Source organism: Ambystoma mexicanum, chromosome 6p, assembly GCF_040938575.1.
Source record: "Ambystoma mexicanum isolate Mex_15411 chromosome 6p, UKY_AmexF1_1, whole genome shotgun sequence".
NCBI classification, from domain to species: Eukaryota; Metazoa; Chordata; class Amphibia; order Caudata; family Ambystomatidae; genus Ambystoma; species Ambystoma mexicanum.
In genome coordinates this window covers 715,813,349-715,837,970 of record NC_090935.1, presented here as the reverse complement: position 1 = coordinate 715,837,970, position 24,622 = coordinate 715,813,349, and the positions used below count along the sequence as shown (strand labels likewise).

General features: G+C 42.9%; 1 protein-coding gene across 4 annotated transcripts in view; it reads left to right on the top strand.

Moving 5' to 3' along the window:
* The window catches only part of CCNH (cyclin H), a 484,538-nt gene that overhangs the window by 74,983 nt on the left and 384,933 nt on the right, over positions 1-24,622 (top strand). For all 4 annotated transcript variants that reach the window (XM_069627590.1, XM_069627591.1, XM_069627588.1 and 1 more), the window contains exon 3: positions 21,577-21,699. In XM_069627590.1, coding sequence (XP_069483691.1) covers positions 21,577-21,699 — 123 coding nt within the window. The remainder of the gene's footprint in view (positions 1-21,576; positions 21,700-24,622) is intronic.

Sequence of the window (24,622 nt, the reverse complement as noted above, 5' to 3'; positions counted from 1 at the left end):
TCAAGCACAACAGAACACCAAGTATCGAAGTCACTATGCAGAAACACGAGAACATCAACGTGAAAGACCTAAACACACGCCACGGACCTGGACAAGCAGAGCCCACCACCTTAGACTTGAAGGGGGCCAAAGTTGGAAAAAAAACAGTCTCAGGCCAGACAGAACCTCCGTGAAAGACTTTCTCTCGGACCATAAAGAACCACTGAACCAATCACAATCATGGACTCCATCTGGTCCCTGGTCTTGGTCAAGAAAAGTGCTAAAGCCAAATCCTCAAAATTAGCAACTACCTAACAAAGAACCGCAACCCTCAGACAAATCTTTGTATCAAACCACTGAAGATCTTCCTCAAATCATCTCCATGTGTTCCTGGAACACGAGAGGCCATGACCATCTGCTAAACCCAGAAACACAAGATCTAGCAAAATTTGACATAATTTGCCTCCAAGAGACTTGGCTGAGGGGGAAAAACCAATTTTAGATGGATATACTACCGAAATATCACCGGCGATAAAAGGCATCCTTGGAAGACCATCATCAGGCCTTCTGACTTCGATCAGAATTGGATCCGGAATCTACGTCAAGGCAAAGATAGCTGAAACCTATGGAATCCTCGCTCTTCAGACGGAATGGTGCCATCCGAATACAAATGCTAAGTGAAACCTGAAGTCGAAGCTGGCTATCATCAATACTTGATGGAATCCGCAAAGATCTACAAACAAGGAATATTGTGAAGAAATGACTACCCTGTTAGACAAGATCACTGCCGAACTCTGTATTGACTACATCATAATTTGTGGTGACCTGAACGCAAAGTGTGATTATTTTAGTCACGCAGCACTATCGACAGCCGCAAAAGTAAGAGGAGATTTGTGGTTAGACCTGATGGACGCCAGAAATTTCCATAACGTGGCAATGGTGAGGGGCCAACTTCCTGCTTTCCCGACATGGGAACGTGATTCTTCAATAGCCACACTTGATTACTTCTTCACATCCCTTGCTCTACTACCTTACTCGTCTACCTTCGAGATCTACAAAATGAAAGAAAGCGACCACAATCTTTTAACCATGACATTGGAATCTATAATTCCGCTGAGATCGATCTATACACCTAAGCTGGAATTGGCAGCGAACCAAAGGCGGCTTCAGCTCACAGCATCAAACATCAAAGAAATAACAAAAAACTACGATGAAGTCCAAAAATAAAATGCCACGGGTTCTCTGACAAAGCCAAACTACCTGCCCCTTCTTCTACCTCATATGCAAAAGCAAAAAAGCTGCAAGCCTACACTAACAACTGGTCACCACAAATATGACGAAGCACTAGTGCAAAAACGAAGAGAACTGAGAAAACTAAAACGCGATTACAAAAGAAACACCAATGAAAATCTTAAACAATTGTTGGCTGCGGCGACCAGATCTTACAGAAAATGGGTAAGACACCGGAGGGTGGAACTTTATCAGAAAGATGCAGAACAGATGTTAAAAACATTAACGTCAAAGTGTTGGAGATTTCTGGTCTCTAATAAAGAACAAGGGCATCCGAAGTGATGACAAACTCTTCAACCTGATACCGGAATCATCCTGGACAGCTTTCTACTCTGCCCAATTCGCCCCTACCTCTATATCTACTACAGAGGTGGGAAACCAAAAGGAAACACCATGGATAAATTTAGCAGTCCAAGATGAAATAAAGTCAGTAATCTCAAAACTGAAAGCGTCCAGAGCACCTGGGCCTGATGGATTGACCAACATAGACCTAAAGAAAAATCAAACGGAATGGTCCCTTTTGATATCAAAAATTTTCGATCATTGCATAATATCTAGACAAGTCCCGAAAACATCGACAGAGGCGGTTATTGTACCCATTTTTAAAAAAGGAAGTAGAGACAATCCGGCAAACTATCGACCCATAGCCCTACTGGACATCATGGGCAAAATATTTGCGACCTTACTCCTTTCAAAATTTCAAAACTGGGCAAGAACCTCTCCTTCAACCAATCACTTCCAAACGGGATTTCTCAAGACGGCCTCGACAAGTATGAACATCTTGATCTTGAATATCATCAAGGACAACGTAAAAAATGGGGCTCCGAAAGTTTTCCTTGCATTTATTGACTTATCTCAAGCTTTTGATAAAGTAAGCCGTCAAAGATTATGGTCGAAATTGTCCAACTGGAACTGTCCAGAGGAAATATTGGACCCAATAATCGCATTACATACAGAGACAACTATGCGAGTCCGTTTAAACCGACAAGGCATGCTATCGGAAGCAGTAAAGGTTGAAAGAGGAGTCAAACAAGGCTGTCCTTTAGCCCCTGCATTATTCATAGCATTTCTGGGTGACTTTCAATACACGCAAACCATATTGAGCGCATTCCCTCCAAAAGTTGGAAACAGCGCAGTGTCCAGGTTGCTCTACGCTGACGACTTGATTCTGATGGATCAAACTCAAGTCGGTCTTTAGCGCCAGTTGACAAACCTGGCCAGATTCATCACCAAAAACGACCTAGAAATAAATGCAGAGAAATCGAAAATCTTGATCTTGGGGAACAAGCGCTCAAAATCTAAACCGGCTGGTACCTGGTTCCTAGACAACGTAAAGATTGAGAAAGTTGCAAACATCAGGTACTTCGGTGTAATGATTGACGAATTAAGAACTGAGAACTCAACCATCGTGGCTTTGTGGGCTAAAGTCAAAACACTTACCACTTAAACAAGACTGATCGACAACAAATATGGAAAATTTTCCCTAATACCGGCGATCCAGTTTTACAGACAAACGGTGGTACCATCTTTAATCTATGGAATGGACGTGGCGCTCAACTTACACGACTCCATCTGGTCAAAACTGGAGGGGTACTTCTGGAAAGCTGTCTTGGGTTTGCAAAAATCGACATCTATCGCAGCCATACGACGCAAACTTGGCTTATTATCTCTAACAGCATCCATAGAACAAAGCCAAATGAGAGCATTGAGGAAAATCATTGACCCAGACTCACTGCCAATATACATAATGATTCGAGAAGAACTTCAGATGGGGGCGCTGCAAAGCATTGACCCTTTGGGAAAAAAAACTAACGTCAAAACTAAAAGATCTTGCCTGCACCCATGAGGATTTAATCCAAAACCCGGAAAAAATCGAAATCAAAGTAGCACAAGAAGACTGGATCACTACATGTAATTTGGCAACTGCAAATAAACTTCTTGGTCACCTTCCACATACCACCAATAAACTGAATCTTCTGTTGAATTATTGCATCAAATTTCCAAACAAGAATCTTCAGAAAATGTTAATGCGAACAAGATTAAACCTAATGCCAACGCAAGAAATTTGGGCTATTCGCACTCAATCAATAAATAAAACCTGCAGACTATGTCTAAACCCGGATATTACAGAAACAGCAAGACATCTGATTTTGAATTGTCCTAAAACCGTCCACCTCCGAGCGGCATTCTTGCTGCCGCTACTCCAGGACTCCCCTCTTAGAGAAGAACACACTTGGTGGTGTAGATTGATTGCCGGGGAAAAAAACAAAATGGGCTATAGTGGCAGTCAAGATCCTTGAAGCTGCCTTAAAAAAGGCTACTGAACTCTGACTTTGATAATGAACTCAGTCGAGAATGAAATCTGTGAAATTACTTCAACGGACCTCAAAAATCGGTATGCAAGCAAAGAAATATCAATATCGGATATCAAGTTCAATGACCACAGACAACTCTGTCTGCCACCTTACTCCAAAATGCCTGTATTTTATGACATTTCCAGAACAAATGTATCAGCCCTGCATTCTCCTTTTGTATATTTGGGACATGTCTGTCTACCCGCACCTTTGAATATTGCCGCTGGTGTTAAGTATGCCCTCTGGGTAATGTAGAGTTGGATTACCAGTAACCTGGCATTTCTAGAGACCTTCTTGTGATAAAAGACACCCTGTATTTCAGTTCAACTCTTGAGGTGCGGTCTATCAGTACCTCATAAATTCTGGAGATGGCGTGTCTCCCCTCCGAGGTATTTAATGTTTCCATATCTGCACATTCTATCGTCTCTCCCGTGACAGCGGGCCACCTTCCCTTTATTGTATTTATCATCGTCCTATGCAGCAGGAATTGGCCTTTATGTATACATGTGACATCTTGCAGTTCCTTGAATTCCAGCAGCCTATTTTAATTCCTCAGATCCCCTATCATTGCTATTCCACAAGACTCCCACTTTACTCGCACTCTTGCTCTGTACCCATGTGTGTCTGCAACCACCTCCGCCAGGGGGTTTGTGGTGCTAGTGGGTCTCGCATTCCCATCGTTCTGCAGGTTCTCCTCCATATCTGTATTCCCATGTGCACTAATTGGGGATGACTATACTGTTTCTTTTGGGAAATCAAGTCTCTAAGATGCAGTCTTTTTATTGCTTGTTGCATGAGGATTGTTTCCTCTGCAGGGTCATCTGCCATCCATTGCACCACATACTGCATTTGGCTCGCCAGAAAGTATAATTAGAAATTTGGGATCTTCAATCCTCCTTGCGTATAAGGCCTTTACAATATGTGAAGTGTGACTCTATGCCTCCCCCCGTCAAAGGAATCCACTGCATATCTTATCCAGTTCTAGAAATAATTTTTTAGGGATGTTATATGGGATATTTCCAAAACCGTGCATAAATCTCGGAAATGTCACCATTTTAAATAGTGCCGCTCTTCCTGCCATCGACAGAGGTAATCTGCCCCAAAACTCCATTGATTTTACTAGGCCTTCTTTGGCGTGTTGTGTGTTGGATTCATGTTCTAATTTGGAGTCATGATATATGTTTAGTCCCATGTATCCGAAGAAGTTCTTACTCGATGGCAGGGGAAGTATTGGCAATTCTGCTTCTCTGAGAATCGCCATTCGCGCTAAAGGAAAGAGACATGAATTGCTCTTATTTATTCGGATAAATTCGGATCCCAGTTAGGATACTAAAGTTGTCTTGTGCCTCCGACACATATGGCAAGTTTTGCTTCGGGTTGCTCAAGTATAGCAACATATCATCTGCATACATCTGCTTTACTCCGTCTATTTCTATCCCAGCTTCACTATATTCCTGTCTTAGGAAGGCTGCATCGGTCCGCTGCAATTATGTATAGCATTGGGGACAGAGGACACCCCTGTCTCGTCCCTTTATGCAGTTGCTATTTATCTGAGAACGTGGTCCCGGTCCTGACCCTCGCCATCGGTTAAGTATATATTAATTTCACCCACTTCATAAAGTGCTGACCTATTCCGATTTTAGTCATGGTAGCATATAGCCAGTCCCAGTGGACTGAATCAAACGCCTTAGTGGCATCTAAGGAAGCCACAGTGCATTGCATCTCACTGTTTCTCATACTATAGATGACATGGTGTAGTCGTCTCAAGTTCCTAGCAATGCTCCTCCCTGGGACACACCCCGTCTGATCATGATGTGCTAGTTTCGGTATTACTCCCTTGAGTCTTTGCTAGGACTGCTGTAAGGATTTTTCTATCCTGGTTCAATAAAGATAGTGGTCTATAGGAACTAAACTCAGTTTCTACCTTGTTTGGTTTCAGTAGTGGGACTATCATGACCTCTCGCGTACTATCTGGGAGCATTCCTACTTCATATGCTTCATTGTATACCTTAGCAAGGAGTGGCGCCAACGTATCTGCATAAGCCTTATAAAACTCCCCTGGCAACCCATCTGTGCCCAGGACCTTCCCCGTTGGCAACGTTCTTATTGTGGTTACTACTTCTTCCAGGGTTATGGGCTCTTCTAGCCTTTCTGCTTGTTGCTCTTCTAATCGTGGCAGAGTGATAAGTTCTAGGGCGTCCTATGGCTACGACACCCATGGGTTACGGCACGGAGGGTGCTGTGTAACCCACATCAAAAACACATGAGACCCTATGGAGTAAAAGACCCCATAGTCCATAAAACGCATGGAAAGACAAAGGAACACCTCAAATCATGTCTAAGAGTGGGAGTAAAAGAGTCTCACTCTTAGCAGGAGAAAAAAATAAACCCCAAAAATCCAGCAAAGCTGCTGGGGGACTCACTAGGTTTGGGAAATTAGCCTTTACAGAGAATTCTCCCTAACACCAGGCCATTACAAACCTCTCGTTTACTGGCAGAATCTCAGGAAAAGGTTGTTACTACACAGCTGCTTGCCAGAATCGGACAACTTCTCCACCTAAATGACTATCAGGCAGTACTACGTCCCAAGTGTAGCATCCAGCCAGCCATCAGCCACCCTGGCACCCTCTCTAACGTTTTCATGGAGAAAATATTAGATTAGAACAGATGGCATATGTCTCAGTTTTTGATCTTTCCTATTTTCCATGCTCCAATCATACATAGAGAGAGGAAAATGTTAACACCTCTTCTTTTGCCTCCTTTAGCCTTGTCAACCCTACATAAGTGGATTTTGCTGTCCTTCATCTGAAATCAGCATCTCCCACAGATAACATACCACTAGCGAGATTTAAAAATATGGCAATGTCCTTGAAGGATATTTTAGCAGAGGCGGTTAAGTTCTTCCCTGCTTTACTGCCAACGTCCGACATCTCTAAAACATACCATAGTTTTACCACTCCTTAAGAAACCTTTATGAAGCTCTTGGAAGCAATTGTCAACCCCAGCTCAGATCATATCTTGAGGTCCACCATATTTTGGATGCTCAACAACTTGGCTTCCCCCTATTAATGGATATGGAGTCAGTCTTGGTCTCAGTTCTTGATGACCTGTGTGAGAAACCTGAGCCTGTCTCCCTAGCTAGTCCCCGGGGATCTGACATCCAGGTGGCCAGGACACGGCCCTCGATATTGGATCCAGTTTCTGTGGGTGGACTAGTGAGGGAGGATCACATGGGTGGCGGTCCATGGGGAGTGGGAGTGGGACACAGACGGGTGAGACATGGTATCCCCCTTGTTTCAACACCTTTCCCCATCGTACCACGTAGGATATTACAAAACACTGCCCCCCCCTTTCCTGACATGAACACTTTGGCACAACGTGGAAGACTTCGGACTAACGCCAGAGCCGTTAACCTGACATGTCCCAATACAAGGGTCAGGCAATTGACCAGAATCACACACACATGATGGCCCTTTCCTACTGGGATAAAAGGTGGAGCACAAGACAAGCAAGGCAAACCACACAACGTGAGAGCTAACTCAGTGCAGCAGTTCAAGAGGAGGAGAAAGACGGTGCAGACCGAGAGGTTGACAAGAAGAGAAGCGGCCTTGCCCTTTCCGATCAAGGCCTGTGAAACCTCATCAGAAGGAATCATAAGTCAGCAAACAATAGCCAGCGTGTGTTGCAGCAGATGCCAACGGTACACAAGACCCTCCTCCGCTGATTACCAAGCCGGGGAGAGAGGGTTGTCTCTGTAGTACCAACCTTGACTCCAAGGAGAAAGAAAACCAAGTGGTTCATCGCAGCCAGTGAGTCGAGGGGAGTGTCGATAAGAAACCGAACTGTGTTAAACGCTAAATAGCCAACGGCTAAATTGAACTTTGAAAGGCTAAAAGATAATATTGATGAAAGAGGGGGAAAACCAGCAACAGAGGAGTCTGGCACGATTTGGGTGCTCAGGCAGGAAACTATGGGCCATTACACAATGGTAGAAACTACCATAACCAGAAGCCCTTGGGAAGAGGCGAGAAGAGGTCAAACAGTCATAGAGGGGTCTTGTAAAATCCTCTGTACCGTCAATGTCTTTGACCGACAGATGATTGCGAAACTAAGGGAAATGATTCCCGCTTGGTGAAATGAGCGTATGAGCAGTGTGTTGCAAAATGTTGGCGAGAGTGTACCCGGCAGAGGGAAGCCAACAAAAGGGGCAAAGCCCGAGCAACTGCTTAAAAGACATTAAGATTTGTGAGTAAGAAAAGCCACAGTGAACCCAAAGGAGGGAGGCTAACGTCTGAAAGGCATCCGAGTCCAAAAGAGGGAGATCTGGGTGGAAAGTTATCACCCAAAGTTAATTGGAAATGATTTTGTGAAGGGTCTACGCCCAGAAGAGGGGGAGCCAGGGGTGAAGCTATCACCCAAGGTATTTGTGGAACTAAACTTTGTGTTTGTTTGGTGGATACATCAGGCAAGAGACTTTTCATTGAAAAGAGACTTAACCATCGAAGAACCTGATAGCTGCTACGGAACTGTCGGCTCGTGCTGGGAAAGCTCGAGCATGTGATTTACTCAGGAGAACCACGTTGTCCCGTGCTCATAACGTGGGGAAGGGAGACCCCAGGCAATCACATCCTGACTTATTATTTGTGAACACTTCTTTCTTTATTGAAAACCATATCCCAAACTCTTTCTGTAATTAGTTGTAAGGATTTGGCAATAGATTTTATTTTGTCTCAACGTCACAAGGACTAACTTATTTTACATTTGATGGTCGAAGCTTGCTCCCATCTTAGATCTAGGTTTGGTTTAGTTGTTTTTACACCCTGCATTTACAGTTTAATAAACAAACTGTTATTACTTGTGCCTGTCTTTACTGTTGCCACCGTGAGTTCATTACACCTGGCATTAATTGGTGATCAGGGCGGCATTGCAGGTCTAATACTATAGGACCTGTCTGCCACCTTCGATACAATGGAACATGACATTCCTTTGCTTAGGCTCTGGGAAATTGGCCTCTTGGGATCTGTTCTGGACTGGTTCCAAACTTTTTTTTGTCATCCAGGTGTCTGTCTGTTTACCTTCCCCTTTTTCGCTCTGCACCTACCTCAGTCGCTTGCGGTGTCCCTCAGGGCTCAGTCAGCCCTTTCCCCTCTGCTCTTTAATATGTATATTCAGCCACTTGCCCGTCTGATTAATTCTCATGGTTTCCGTTTCGTTTCTTATGTTGATGGCAAACAGGCTGGTACTGCAGCTTGCTTGCATGTTTGTCTGGAAGAAGCTGGCTCTTGGAAGAGTTAAAACTGGCTAAAATTGAACAGGGAGAAACCCTAATTTCTAGTGGTGAGTCCCCCAGAGGTGTCTACACTTTGGGTGACTGATTTTTGCCCACTCTCCTTAGGTCCCCTTCCTGCCCCGGTGAAAGCAGTAATTCATCCTGGCATTGTGTGACAGGCATGGTATCGAGAGATGAGACAGACAACTAAAAGATAGTTCAAAAACCTTTATTTCACTGGTCTGGATGGTGCAACGCCTATCTTGCCCTAGCTGTAAGGTGGGAATTTTCCCTATTGGGAAGTGACCTAAGAGAAGTCTGTCGATCGGTCCAAAACAAAATACTGTCTGTGTCAAAACCTATGCTTGCCCTCTCTTTTATAGAATAATAATGTGTATGGGACTTGGTAAACTCAATAGTGTTCAAAGTAAAAAATAGTTTGTCAGTGGAGTTCTTCTGTAATTCCCTTCCCCATGTTCAAGGCACTTGATCACAAAGTACCACAGGCTTCTTCGGATTCACTTGTCAAACGTTCACAGTTCAGGATTCACTTGTCAAAAGTTCACAGTATCTTATTTGTTCCCTCTCTCTGAACCCAAAAGCCCTTTGGTTTACGCTCTTAAATGGGTTCCCTTGCCCAAGCTTAGACCCTTTCAATTCCACAAAGTTCACTTTTAAAATACCAATGGTCCACGTTCTTTAACAAAAAAGTTCAAGTTGCTGAACACAAAAGTTCCACTTGCAAAACCATGACAGTTCAACGGGGTTCCCTTCCACGTTTCCAATAGCTCCTCTTTGCTTATTTCACTTTAGTTTGTCGGTCCATTCACTTATTCAATGTGACTCTCTTGGTCGTGGCACAGTTGTCAGACCGCATGGTCTACCCATTAACAGGTCACGCAACTAGGTGCTCTGGGCTTTAGCTGTGCCCTCTTGTTAGTCCACTAACCAAAAGTAAGATTCTCTTTGAACATTCACTTTCATTATAAATTACTGTTTCTTCATATTTTCTTTACTGGTTTTCTGTGGTTCTGCTGGGTTACTCCCCTGCCTGGAAACCTTCCCAGTATATATTTCTTTATGGTGGAGTCTCTGCGCCCCTCCTGGAGCTCTCTCTCGCCTGGGTGCCACCCGATGCTTAATTATTCTTTATAGTTTTTCTTTGTAATTTTGCTCATACTTCACAGCTTCACACAGCTCCGCTTTTCTAAAGGTCTTCCTTCTTGACACAGAGGCTTTTTACTTTAGAGTACATTTCACACAGACTTTAGAAAACATAGCTTCCCTTCTTTGAAGGAACGCGACTGCTCTGATACAATAGGCCTCATTACAAGTTTGCTGGTTCGGAAACAACGGTGCCAGGAAGCTTACCGGGACTGTTGTTTCCGGACCGGCAAACTAGGAGTCTGCTGGCGGGTGCCGTTTCGCCCTGCCAGGTCTGACCCTGGTGGGCGGAACGGCACCCGCCAGCAGACTTTCACGGAAGCACCGGCACCGTTAACGGTGCCGGTGCTTCCATGGTCCCCATTCACATGGAGTCCTATTGGGATCAACATTTTACCGGCGCCTGACTTACTGGACCGTTGGGGCTGTAATAACCCGGTCATTCCAGCAAGTCAGGTGGCTGTAAATCACAACGGGTTCGACGGCAGCCTGTCAGTTTTACCGGCACCACTACCGCCGGACTCGTAATGAGGCCCAATTTATACTTTAAAACTGGATAGAATTGAAGTTCTTCCTCTAGCACTCGCAATCAGTCACTCAGGGTTTTTCAGCTTCTTGCACTCATCGGCTCCCCTTTGAAGACTTTCTTTTCTATTTTGCTTGCCGCAAACTTTGCAAAATGCGCTAGGGTTTCTTCCTCTGTCCCAAGGAGCTCCAGCTCCTAAGCCACACCTGCCAGGACCAACAACCTTCCTAGTCCCCAGGGTGTGGGTGCTTTTCAGGCTGCAGCACTGCATACACTGGCTCTCCTCAGAGTCTTGCTTCCTTTCAGCTTCTCTTCTGGCTTTACGACCAAGTGTGCTTCTGTCGCTTCCAAGACTGCTGCTAATGCTGTTGCTCCTTTCTCTTTCCTTTTTATACGCCTGTGATTCCTTCCTTTTTATACACCTGTGATTCCTTCCTTTTTATACACCTGTGACTGGTTAATGGGTTGCAGGCGGGTATAGTTGGTTTCAATTGCCTGACCTTGCCTGGGCTAGTTATTGGGACATCTCATTTGAGTATGCTGGTGTGCCTCTGTTTGCATCTTCTTCATCGCAGTACCATAGTGGTGTTTCACATAGGAAGTTTGTATTCCTCCCGACTCCCTCTTCTTAGTCACAGTATGTGAGTGGTATTTTGGGACGCCAGGGCTGTGTGCCTTAATATATCCCATGAAGGCTGGGGGGAGGGGGTGTCAGGGTTTAGGTAGGCCAATGTCAGAAAAGAGGGGATACTGTGTCTCAGTTCTTGAGGGGTACTTGTGATAGGAAGTTTGTATCACTTGGTTTTCTCTTCCCCCATCTCAATGTTAGTGATGTTCATAATGGTAAGGGGGTGACACGGTTCCTAGTCATTCCATCGACAGACCAATCCATCTAAAAAAATGCATCTAAAAAAGTGCACCAAATGCATTTTTTTAATTTACTTTTTTGAATGGAGGGGTTACCCCCCCCAAACCCCATTTTTTTACCCTTTAAAACCCATTAAAATAAAAATAAACCCTTTACCTTGATGCAATTTGTTTTAATGCTATTTTTTAGATGGATTGGTCTGTGGATGCTATGGATTCGATGCAATGACCAGATACTGGCTGATGCGTTGAATCCTCTCCTTCATGTCTTATTACTATAATGGATAGTAAATGGATGTATGTTCTGGTCCTTTCATTCTTGTATCCTCAGTAAATGAGGATAACTGGGAAGGAAATTATTGTCTTTCACAATAGTCTACAAGAGTTGTGAGAGGAGATGATGGGTCAGTGTCATAATCTGAAAAAGGATTTAGACATGTTTTTAGATTTCTTTTCTTATATTTGGAGTATTTGATGGAAAGTCATGGGGTAGGACAGGACATGAGTGACAATATCCTATAACAGTAGAGGGAGGGTCGGATAGATCGGGATCAGAAAAGGTTGGATACCAGGTCTCACCCTTTGGTATTCCCTCACCAATCCCTGAGGACCCTATGCCTAGGTGATCCTCCCTCTCCAGACCACCCCCAGGGTTTGGATCCACAGCGATGGCCCTGCCCTGGCCCCCTGTGTAGAATATCCCCCAGTGCGTAGGCAGGGGGAAAGACCTGTAGGTTTTTCACAGCATAAAGATCACTAGTTCACTCTCTTCTGAGGTGCCAGTTACCTCTATTTGCAGTGCTGGTTTCTTCAAGATGAAAGAACTGAAGAAAATCCTGCCTTTCAGTTTGGATTAATGCAACGCAACACTCCTAGCTCAGCTGAACAATCTGATTTTGTATTTCCTATGGCCAGAATGTTTCTGCAGCCCGGTAGGACCTTCATTGGTTGCCAGTGGCAGCATGCATCATTAGATTCAAGTCTCTCTGCCTGATTCACCGACCCTATAACAGAAGGGGCTGCTTATTCTTGCAGGAGACATTTTTGCCCCATCTACCCAAATTTCTCCTGTGGTCTGCATCTTCCTTTCATATAGCAGTGCCACCCTACCAACTGGAAGGCTTTGGCGGCCAGGCTTTCTCAGTGGCAGGTTCAAAGTTATGGAACTCTCTTCCTTTGACTTTATGTAGCTCGATTTCAAGTGTTTTAAAGCCTGTCTTAAAATGTACCTGTTCGCCTAGACTGCTCTCATCTTTTGCTGTCACTTCGCATGTTAGTGCCTTGATGCCTTTGGTGATTAGATGCGCTATACAAGTGAAATAAATAAATCCAGGTGGTGGATGATGCCCTCCAAATCATGGATAAGGGCGACTAATGCCTCCTCGTTCTGCTTGACGTCTCGGCTGCATTCCACACAGTCAACCTCACATCCTCCTCTCCCTGTTTACTGACAGGATGGGATTATCTGGCTCTGCCCTAATTTGGTGTACCTCCTACTTCTCTGGCAAAGGCAAGGACGTACAGATGAACTTGTTGCGTTATAACCAACTCCAAGTCTCCTGCGGAGTCCCTTAAGGCTCCATCCTCACACCAATCCTTTTTAACCTTTACCTGATGCCTCTGGGCACTCTCCTCAAATATCCCAATATAGCCATCCACTAATATGCGGAAGTTACTCAATTGTACATGAGAATAAAAAGCCCACAGGACATCAGTTATCTCTGCGATTACCTAGACAACAGCCAGTCCTGGATGTCCACTGCCTACCTCAAATCCATCCAAGACGGATTTTGTCTGCGTTGATCCACCTGCTAAACAACAACTCCGCCAACAATGGATCAATGATATGTGCCTAGAAGAGTTTGATTCACAACTCTCAGAATCAGCAAAATCCTTAGGCTTCACCATTGACAGCAGCCTGTCCATCCAAAACACCTAGCCAAGACATTCCTAATTGCCTGGCTCCAAATCGCCACCTTTTGTAAAATCAAACCCTTCATCCCTCTGCAAGACTTCCGGACCGTAGTGCAGGACTTTGCCGTCTCACACATTGATGGGGGAGGGAGGATGCCCTCCTGACAGGTCTCCCAGCTGCTCAGTTGGTTCCCCTAAAAGCAGTCCACCACTTTGCAGCATGTCTAAGCATGGGTGCACTAAAATTTGACTGAATCGCCCCCATCCTTTGGCAACTACAGTGGCTTCCTCTCCAGGCCAGGCTGCTGTTCAAGACTTCATGCGTCATCTACAAAGCAGTCGCAAGAAGCACAGCAGTGTACCTGCCAGCTAAGCTCCACATATTCGCTCGCATACGCTCCTTATGCAGCAAATTGACCAACCGGCTTAAATCACAACTCGTCCGCAAAGAGACAACTTACAAACAATCCTTCTTTTGTCATGCACCCTGCCTCTGGATCGCGATCCCGTTATAGGCTCAGAATTCCCCCACAATTATCCAATTCTACAAATCGCTCAAAATGTGTCTTTCAACACTTGACCAAGCACTAATCTCGATGGATGCACAGACCGTAACATGCAGTTCTACGCTACTGTGTAAAATTGCCAGCCCAAACGCAGGATACCTGGTACCGTGAACAGTGCTCCTGTTCATGCTGAAAAGGAAAATAAATGTCATGGCTTAATCCAATACCGTTGCCGCTGACCTCAATCTATTCATTATGCTATGGTGTTCGAAGGTGTTCAATGCCACTTATATGTCTAATAATCGAGGGAAAATAGTGGTGGTTGTACATATTTATAGCAGTTTTCCCCTCATATGCACAAGTGCCCATTCCGTTCACCAATGTCGCCGAAAACCAGATTTTGACTTCTAAGCAGTTTACTTTCAACAAAGAGCTGAAATTGTAGCAGGACTCTGGTTTTCCCAGTTTTTGCTAAAAAGGTAGCATTCGCATTGTGCCTATAATTCAGTGCTATATTTATTTTTAATGTAGGCTTAATTGTTTTTTTAAACAGAGGGCTGGTCTGAGATCTAGTGATAAGTGGGTAAACCCTGCGAGAGATAATTGTTGATGAACTCCGTTAGGGCATGCAAAGGTCATGGGACATGACATAGGATTCATTTGTTCAGAAATGGAGGGAGATAATATAGATTTGTGAAGTGGAGTTTTAAGTGTTAGTGCCAACTGTATTGATTTTAGAATAGAAAGGTTTTTTTTTAATAAACTTTAATCACTCCAATGTGATGGGTTTTGTAGGTTTACTCGTGCTTATTCTTGAAATGTATTCAAATAGGAAATATTTGATTTGTGGAGTTTGTACCACGTTCAATTGGGGCAGGAATAAAAGATGTTCAGCTGCAATTATAGTCTCTTTATATTGTTTACTCATGTTGGTAAGTATATATATTTTTATTTTTTTCTGGTGAATTGAATTTTTGGCAGGATTTTTGTTTTTCAGTTTTATCGCAACGATTCATAACTGAGGTGCATCCCCAGCTTTGTGAGTTTTCCATGTCTCAGAAGGCTAGCACAGGGGCAACGCGCTCGCTTTGGAAGCAAGGTCCGCGGTTGGAAACCTGTGGGTATTAAGCGCTTTATAAATAACCTATCATATCATATCATATGCTTGGTTTTTGTATTTTTTAAAGGAGCTATGAGTAGGTGATTTGAAGCATTATTATATTATGTTTACACCTGTACAATAAGATCATTAGGTGTTGCATTTTGGAGGACCTCTTCGATTGAAAATCTGGAGTATTGGGGTTTCAGCATCATAACAAGCATACAGATCTTGGGAGCCAAATGAGTAGGTTATCTGGAGGTGTAATAGAGCAAGGGCAAAACCTAGTTCATAGTCGTCCATCCATTCAAGAACCTAGTTTGTTAATGTTGGCTATCAAACCATTTCTGCTCATAATGAATAACTAATGAATACATTTTAGTTGAGTAATTCCCGTGTTGAAGCATGGCAAAGATGAGGAACCTTATTTTAGGTCACTATCTATGATTAATGTTTATAATGAAATCTTGAGCAAGATTCTAGTGGCCAGGCTTATGCAGATGGTTGGGGGTGGTGATGCATTAAGATCAAACGGGTATCAATACTTGGTGGAGCACTATGTGTAGCACTTGTAGTCTCTTTCTGTTATAAGTATCAATGTCAGGAAAGTTGGAAAGTATTTGTTTCCATATTATTCACTGGGCATATATGTTTGCAGATCTTTAAAGATTTGGAATTGGCAAATCCTTTATCCAGTGGATTTCACTTGTATTGCACCGTCTGCAGTTGCAATCCTGTAGTTATGTATAAAGTTGGCTTTCCCATAGGAAGAGCAGTTTTTGAGTCACTTATAGCTTTGGTGCTGTTCGAATCTGCACAATTCTGTGCAAAACACATATAGACCCTACTCTTAATTTATTTGCAAAATTTTGTGCTGTTTTGTCAAGAGTTAGCACATTTTTAGTGGGAGTGCCAAACCTTTTAAAATCGAGTAAGACTTGAATGGGAAACAGTTTGTGCTTGCGGCTGCAGCCCAAAGCACTGGACGGATGTGCATCAAACTTGTGTGAGGAGGGGTGGCTTAGTCCCAAAAGCATGCTTTTGCTAATTTGGTGTTGCTTCAACCAGTTCCTTTAAAAAAAAAAAAATGTGTTTATTTATTTTGTAAATTGGCCAAAACGCAGACATAAAAAAATGTGTGATATCTCAGTTCGGTCTTACTTCCTGATTGTGTCCGCAGATACTTATGGACCAATCAGGAAGCTGTTCAATGTTCATGGACATAGCATAAAGGTGCTGATTGGTCAATTGAAAAACGTGAGGTAAGTAACAACTTTTAAAATTGACGCCATGCTGGATTCGCTAACTGTGCTTGAAGTTGCAGTAAACAAATATTAAAAACCACAACATTATGCTTGTCTTAAAAATTAAACCCCATTTGGGCAGGTGAAGGGTGGTAAGGATGTCCAGAAAAAAAACAAATATGGTGTTTTTTCTTCTCCAAGTCTGCAACTTCTCAAATGTTCGGGGACATTACTGTGATGTTCATGAACCTGACAAATGTTTGAGGACATTCATGCATACCTATATCCACACGAAACGTTGTGACAACAATATAGACCTGACTGAATATTTTTGCTAAGTCTGGTGTGATTTTGTCAAGGGGGTAGGGGGTGAGGGCCGGTGAAGAGCAGTTTTTGGGCGGCTTATAACTTTGGCGCCGTTCGACCAATGCGCAACAAATCTTTGCAAAAATAACATAGACCTAACTTTGAATCATTTTTTTAAAAGTTTGATGCAGTTTTGTCGAGGCGGGCGGCAAAGTTGTATGGGGATCCAAAAGCATTTTGAAGTGCATATAGATTTGAATGGGAACAAAAAATTGCTTGCAGCTACGTCCTGCACCGCAGGATGGATTTACACCAAACCTGCGTGAGGATCTTTGGCCATGTTCCAAAAGCGTGCTTTTAACAAAATAAAACACTGGACGGATTAACACCAAATTAGCAAAAGTGACAAAATGTAGGTACAAATAAATTTTCATATAACTTTTGGGTCTGAGACATGGCCTGTGGCTATGGCCATGGCCACAAGTGACCAGCAATGTTAAAACGGGCACTGGGACTGGCCAGCGTCAATGTCCAATGTTTACTCTGAGAGGCATAGGAGGCCCTTAGCTGGGCTGGTTTAGTGGCTGGGGTCTTGGTCAATTCACCCATGACTTGCATTCCCAGCATGTGCTGCTCAGAGGGACACACCTCAGTATGTGTTGCAAAAAATGTTTAAGGGACAGTTCTAGTTCTTTCAAATATGTTAAAAGTGGAATTATTAATAACTGGCATATAGTGCTAGACCATCTTCAGTTGTAAGGACCATTGGAATTAATTGGAAAAATGTTAAGCAACATTATGGTCAAGTTCCTGTAATTAAAATCTTTGAAATTCAGAGAGAAAAAAAACTCACCACTTCTGGTAAACTGTACAACCATTTACAATGTCATCTTGGATGTTAGTATGAGCAGTGCATGGCTTGGGCGTGGGTTATGGTTGCATAGCTTACCACAACGGTCGAATTTCTTTTTTTTTTTTTTTGATTTTGCGATGCAACTACAACGTCCTCTTAACAATGTATTTTTTTCTCTGAGTATAAATACCCCATGGCTAGATCTAGGACTAATGATACAGTATCCCGAAGTGTTCAGTGTGTCAGAGTATGAAGAGGGTTGTTCATTCTCACCCCTAGATTGCTTGATTAGCAAATCTTTTGAAAGTGGTGGGTCGTAAATATCATATTTCATTCTATTCGGATGACCTACTATTTTATTTGAGGGATTTATTACTCCATTCCTTGTGGTTTTTGGATCTACTGGTTATTGTTGGATGCATCATTTGAAATTACTTACATTTCAGACTTAGTGTGAACTGAAGAATATATGACAACTAGTATCACTGATCTTTAAAGTTGTGTTGGATGATTTTACACAACTACATTCAATGAAAAATCAAATTTTGTTAGGCACTAGTGCCTAAGGTCGCACATTTTCAGAAGGACATAGTACATGTACAGGGCAACGTTTCAGATTGTTTGACCGTCCAAGAGTGGGTTTCAGTACAACTGTTTTATTTGCTTCCAAGAATATCTTGTGATGAAAATCTATCTTTCCACAGACCCCCTTTCCTAGTTAAATAACCCTGTACTCCTTCTCCAGCTGCTCGCAAGAAATGTGGTTGGGGCATTCTGAGGAAGGGGGCGGTACTGCAATATTCAACAATCCTGAAATAAGTAAAGTTCCTACCACAGGCTTCCGTGAAAGAGAAATTCTACATAATAAGTGTAGAATCCTGTTATATACATGAGACAAAATAGAAAAGTAAAGTGCTCATTCATGCCTGGAAGGGCTGACACAATTGCTATTCAGGCCTCAGTATGGATCACAAACTTAATCTGGGATTAAACATAAAGTGCTCTAGTGGACACTGACTAAGCATTTTTGGAGAATTTTAAGATTGACATTTTGAGTGGCACTTGATCATGAGTTTCATGGGAAAAAAAAGCTTTTGGATTTCATTTAGATTTATTTCGATTTTGACTCCATAAAAGTAAAACAATTCAACGTAGGAAATATAAATATGCACATCAGAGATGTTATACAATAGTTAAAAATCAGAATTCGTGCACTTCTACGTAATCAAAGTTAAAATAATTGCCATATAAGTGTAAAATTGTGAAATTGAGGATGGGGAAAGATATAAATAAAAGGAAAAAGTCTTCATCGTTCTGAAAAGGTTTGTTTTCCACAGTTTTTCATGTAGCGGACAAAGGAATATAAATAAACTTAGGTCTCAGAAAAAGCAGTGGTCATCATCTAGCTTACTCCATTTACTTGTAAACTATGTTAGTGGGACAATACCTAATCTGAACTTCAAATTCATTCTCCTTGCCTAGGGCGGTTAAATCTTGTCAAAATAATCCTCATTACCCAGGCAGGCTTTATACTTGTAATATTCACTACTCAATTTGGTGTTCGAGCATTTAGTAATAATTGTAATTTCAAAATCTAAGGCTTGCTCATTTACCATATTCTTGAATGAATATTAGCAGATTCCTGAGATGACATGGCATTTTCAAGCCTAACTCCACAGACAAATTCCTAACGTAACAAACCTGATCAAAAGCCTGGCCTCCCTCGTATAGTAGTCTTGCAAAGAACTGCAATGAATTGCGCAAGAAGGGATTGACCAAAGCCTTTTCCAGTAGTACAACTGTCTAATTCTTGCTACCTGGTAAGTCTCTGTACAGCCAGGTTGAAGATACAAAGAAGCTGTGGGAGCGCTGTTCTGATGCAACAATAGTTTTTGTTTAAAAATTGATTTTCTGCGATTGTTAATGATTTGGCACAAGCATGTCCCCAGAATTTAGCCCCATAAAAAGCTGCTGAGCATGCTTTAAAGTTGTATATCTCTAGGGCAGATTTTATTAACAGAATTCTTTATGGGCCAACATATAGTTACACACCCAGTGTCCTCTTCTCACTAGGGTTCAAGCACTTTTTTTTATTTGCCTATACCGTGAGCCATACAATCCTAATACCTAATTAATCAAAATAGTCCACTAATTCTATTCTTTTTGTTCTTTAGCCATGAAACTTTATTCTTGGAGTGCCTTTTCTTCAAGTCCCTGGACCACAACATAGCTTTGGTTTTTAGTCGATTTATTTCTAAGCCATAGTCAACACATATACTTCCAGGAATGTGTGCTGTTGCAATTGTATCAGGGTTTTAGAAATAACAGCAATGTCTGCAAATAATATCCCTACTTTTTTCCCACCTAGGTTGACGCATAAGCAGCTATAGAGCAAATGTCTTTAGCTATTCCATGTATTCATATATCCAGAAAAGGGAGGAGGCCACAACACACCGTTGTCTCACACCTTTTTCTATTTCGCCATTTCTTCCCCATTTTACAACCGATTAGTTTTCATTATACAGTATCACATTAACATGCAAAAGGGAAGCAAGGATGTTCAAATCCAGCAGCTGTGACCCTAACGCACCTCTTTTAACTCCATTGAAAGCAGATTTTAAATCAAATATAGATTTTTATTAAAGATTACTAACTACTGAAGAACAGTTAGCCTGAAACCTTGAAATCCCACCTGATGGGCTCCTATAATATTACCCTGTACCCACTGGTTGAGGTTTGCTAAGAGGCTTGGATCAGGATTTTACCCAGTATTGCCAGTAATGTTACTGGTCTATAATTTCTAGGGTCACTTCTCTCCCATTTCTTATAGATTGGTACAATTTTAGCTTTCAACCAATTAGAGGGTGTCTTGTTGACCTTACATGCTGCATTTATGACACTGGCTAGGACTGGAGCCCACAACTGGACTTAATCTTTGGGCATGTCTGCTGGCACCACATATCCGCCAGCTCCTTTATTTGAGTTCTTTGAGATTATGGCTGGATACATTTCAGTACAGTTAAACTCTAGCCTATCTTTCAGCTTGTCTTTTCCCAGCAATAATTGTATACCTTGTTTGACGTCAATATAATTTGTACTGTCCTCTTTAAATAATTAACTAAAATAAGTGTACAATTTAGTTTCTATAATGCACCTCTCAATTGTCCTAGAATCTGGGGGATTGTGCCAAAATATAGTCTTCTGAAGAACACTCCCATTTTTTGATTCCAGATCAGAGATTTTAATAGCTCTTTAAAGTTTAAAGGAATTCAGTTTCAGTGGAGATTTATTGTATATAGCCTGAATAGTTTCATAATTGCTGCTTAGAGGAGGTGGGAGTAGAAACGGTTGGGCATAGTGGGGGGACACATCAGGAGAAAATTAACATGATTTTTACTCGAGGTTTATTTTAGCATCTTCCCCAAATTTGCCCATTTGGCTGCTTACGTATTAGTTTCAGGGTATTTTCTTCCTGTATGTTTGTGGTTCAATTAATGCTACCGGAGGCCAGGATGAAATTGTGGGAAAACTTGTGTGTTAATGTGGAGGCTAAATTCTCTTCTGTCGTTGCACTTCTGTGCATAATGTCAGTGAAAATTGTGAATGATAAAAGTAGGTTTCAAATGTATACAATCTAATTGACTCCATACTAACCGACCAGTTCAGAAACCTTTCTTTGCAGGCCCCTGAAGCACGAGCAAACTAACGTTGCCTTTCTGTGAAGCGTTGCTGAATTCTTTTGAAGAAAGTGATAAAATGAACAAAAGACAGCCAAGTCTGAGTATTAATAGTTTGAAATTGTGCCTGCATGTTGAAGCTAATGCATTTAAATCTGTCATTTATTGGCTTAATCTTCCTTTCCAGCAAATCTAAAGTCTGTCAGATACAGCATTTTGAATATAGATTTTTATTATAATTAGTGTTTTGGTTTTGTTAACGAATCACTTAAACTTAAATGTTTGCTTATTGCTGCATGTTTAGACTGATACAGCTTCTCAGATGAGCAATGGGTTTTTATTTTACTGCTTTATGCTGCGAATTTGCAGATGTAGCTGAATTGACACTTTCACTGGCATCACAACTTCAAGAGAGGTCTCCGCCTAATAGTTAAATATACTATCGTCTCACCAATAACGTTTTAATGATGAAATGGAAATGACAAGCCCAGATGATTAATTTTTTATTTCTTTATTTTGTGTATAAAGGTTAAAAAGACTGATGTGGTTCTTCTCGATCCAGATGAAGAATTGGCCATTTGCAAATACTATGAGAAAAGGCTGATGGAGTTCTGCTCTGCATTTAAACCCGTAATGCCTAAATCTGTTGTGGTAGGTTTGTCACAATCGTATGTATGATTAAATTAAGAGGAACCTAAAGAAGTAGTGGTTTACTATATAAAGTAATTGAACCCGTTTTGTAGTACTAGCTTGTTGGATGTTTAATTTTTGTTTTAAAATACATTCACTATTTTCTGTTTCAAGTTGGTGACCCTTTGGGGTGGGACAAATTTGCATATGGTCTTTCCCCTTACTTAATGGCTTGGCAGACAAAGAACGATGGTTTAGAGGGTTATCCAGAGCAATGCCGGAGGTTAAGATTAATTTGCACCAGGGGTGGGGGGGGTGTTAGGCAAAGTTTACACAGGTTGGTAGCATGTTGAGCAGCCAGGCTTATCTCAAGAGGTGTCAATATGAGCTGTAGGGGAGTTACACAGAGATTCACAGTGACAAGTATTCAAATAAACACTTGCACACAAGGTTTCTTGAATAAACAATTATTCATTTATTTAATTGGTCAGTTAGAATAAGCCTTCTTCAGAAGGGAGAAACATAAAAAGCAACACATATACTTCAATGCTATACACTCTTAGTTTCTCAATCAGTAAATACCTTTTTGGGATGGTCCACAGACACAACCTACACCCTCGGATGACTTCAAAAGCTAGGGTGCTAGGATATCGTTAGAAGTTGGTAAACGGAAAAGATTATTAGAACAAATAAGAGACCACAAATATTCTTAAGCTGGCAAATACTTTTGGATCCCCTACACAGAGTCCTTCAGTATAATAGGCTAGGCCAAAGTCAAAGGACAAAAGTCTTACATAGGATGAAGCACCTCTGGTAGGTAAGTAGAAAAGTCTTTGCACAATGTTTTTGAAGTCTTCGAAGAAAAGAAGAATCAATGTACAGCCATAAGCTGTTTAGATTTGTGAGTGCTAGAAGATGCAAGCAACTCTACTCATGAGAGGTAAATTCTCTCAGACTTTTACAGTAACTTTGTTATTGAAGAAAAAGTGCAGCAGATGACTTCTGCTCCTGAGCAGCTCTGCAGATCTCTGTTCCTGGGCCTCAGTCGTGGGGACAAGGAGGACGTCGAGATGGTCTTTCTTTGCTTCTGGGGTCCTGCACTCTGAGGGGGCTCTGCAAGGAGCTGGCCAACCCTGCTGCAGTCTCTACCTCTCCTGTCCCCTCCCAGGCCCTCTGCACAGCACTGGCATCTCACTTCATTTCAAAAACTCAGAACATCCTGTCCTCGCTCTCTTCCCATCACCTCCCCCCCTCTATTCCCTGCTCTCCCTCTGGCTCTTCTGCAGCCACGCTTCCTCTCCCCTTCTCTGCCTTTCCCCTTTTTTCTGCTGATGAGGTTTCGAGACAAGTCCGATCTATGAAAGTCTTGTCAAAACAGGTCCACCACTGTTCCTCCAAAACTATCAAGGACCACATTGACTCCTTGGCCCCTGCCCTTGCTGACTTCTGCAATCACTCTTTCGCCTCTGGAGTCTTCCCATCCCCTCTCAAGCACTCCCTTGTGCACCCCCTTCTTAAGAAGCCCTCTTCCGACCCCCCCTGCCCAGTAAACTGCCGCCCAATCTCTATCACTCCCTTCCTGGGCAAGCTCCTGGAGAAACTGGCCATATCCCAGCTTAATCTCCATGCTGAATCTGTTGGCAGTCTTCATGACCATCAGTCTGGATTCAGAGCTGCCAGAAGCACGGAAACTGCTCTCCTGAACATCCGTGAGGACCTGCTCTCGAACCTTGATTCTAACATTCCTTGTGTTCTCATTTTGCTTGATCTCTCTTCTGCCTTTGATACTGTCAACCATACCATCCTGCTCAACCGTCTCCGTGATAACCTGGGTATCACTGGTCAGGCTCTGGCGTGGCTGACCTCTTTCCTCTCCAATCGACCCTCCCAGGTCCAACTGGGGTCTTTCCTTTCTGACAACTTTTTCTCTACCTGTGGTGTCCCCCAGGGTTCTAACCTCTCCCCCTGGCTCTTCAACCAGTATCTGGCACTTCTCGCCCACCGCATCGCCGCTCTCTGCCCCTACTTTCAGTGCTATGCGGATGATACCCAGCTCATTTTCAGGCTACCCTTGGCCGCCTCTTCTCTTTCCCTCATCTGACTGTCTTTCTGCTATCCAGGACTGGTGTGCCGCCAATGACCTCTGCCTTAATGCCAGTAAGACTGAGATTCTACTCATCGGCACACCCACTCCCTCCTTCCCTGCAGCTCTCTGGCCGGCCTCTCTTGGCCCTCTTCCTGCTCCTACCTAAAAGGCAAAAAACCTCGGGGTCATCTTCGACTCCACACTCTCCTTCTCTCCTCACATATCTGACGTCTCTAAGAAGTCACACTTCCAGCTACACCTCCTCAGAGGTATCCTTCCTTTCCTCCCCTTCCCCCAGAAGCTCACTGTCTCTAGAGCCTTGGTTCTCTCGAAGCTGGACTACTGTAACAGCCTCTATCTAAATCTGCCTGCCTCTACTCTCCGCCCTTTGCAACTCATCCAGAACAGGACTGCAAGACTTGTCCTTGGCCTGAAGCCTAGGGACCGTATCTCTCCAGGACTGAAATCACTACACTGCTCCCAGTAACTGCGAGGATCAAGTTCAAAACCCTCTGCATTGTCCACAAAGCCTTCTGGGGCCTTGGGCCAAAATACCTTCAACTCTCTCTTCCTAAATATCTTCCTTCTCGAGCTCTTCGCTCATCCGCCTCCAACTCCCTCAAGGTCAGCCGCTTCTCCAAACAACGAGTTGGTTGCAGATCTCTCTCCGCTGCAGGGGCCTCCCTCTGGAACAGCCTTCCTGCCTCCCAGAGACTTGAGGAGAACCATCTCCGGTTCCGGAAGCACCTCAAAACCTTCCTCTTCGCCTCCGCTTTCTCTCCCCCTCTCCCCTGCTAAAGTTACTGAAACTGCACTGAATCTGCAACTGGGCCACTCGCCGTTCTCGGTCCTTGGCCC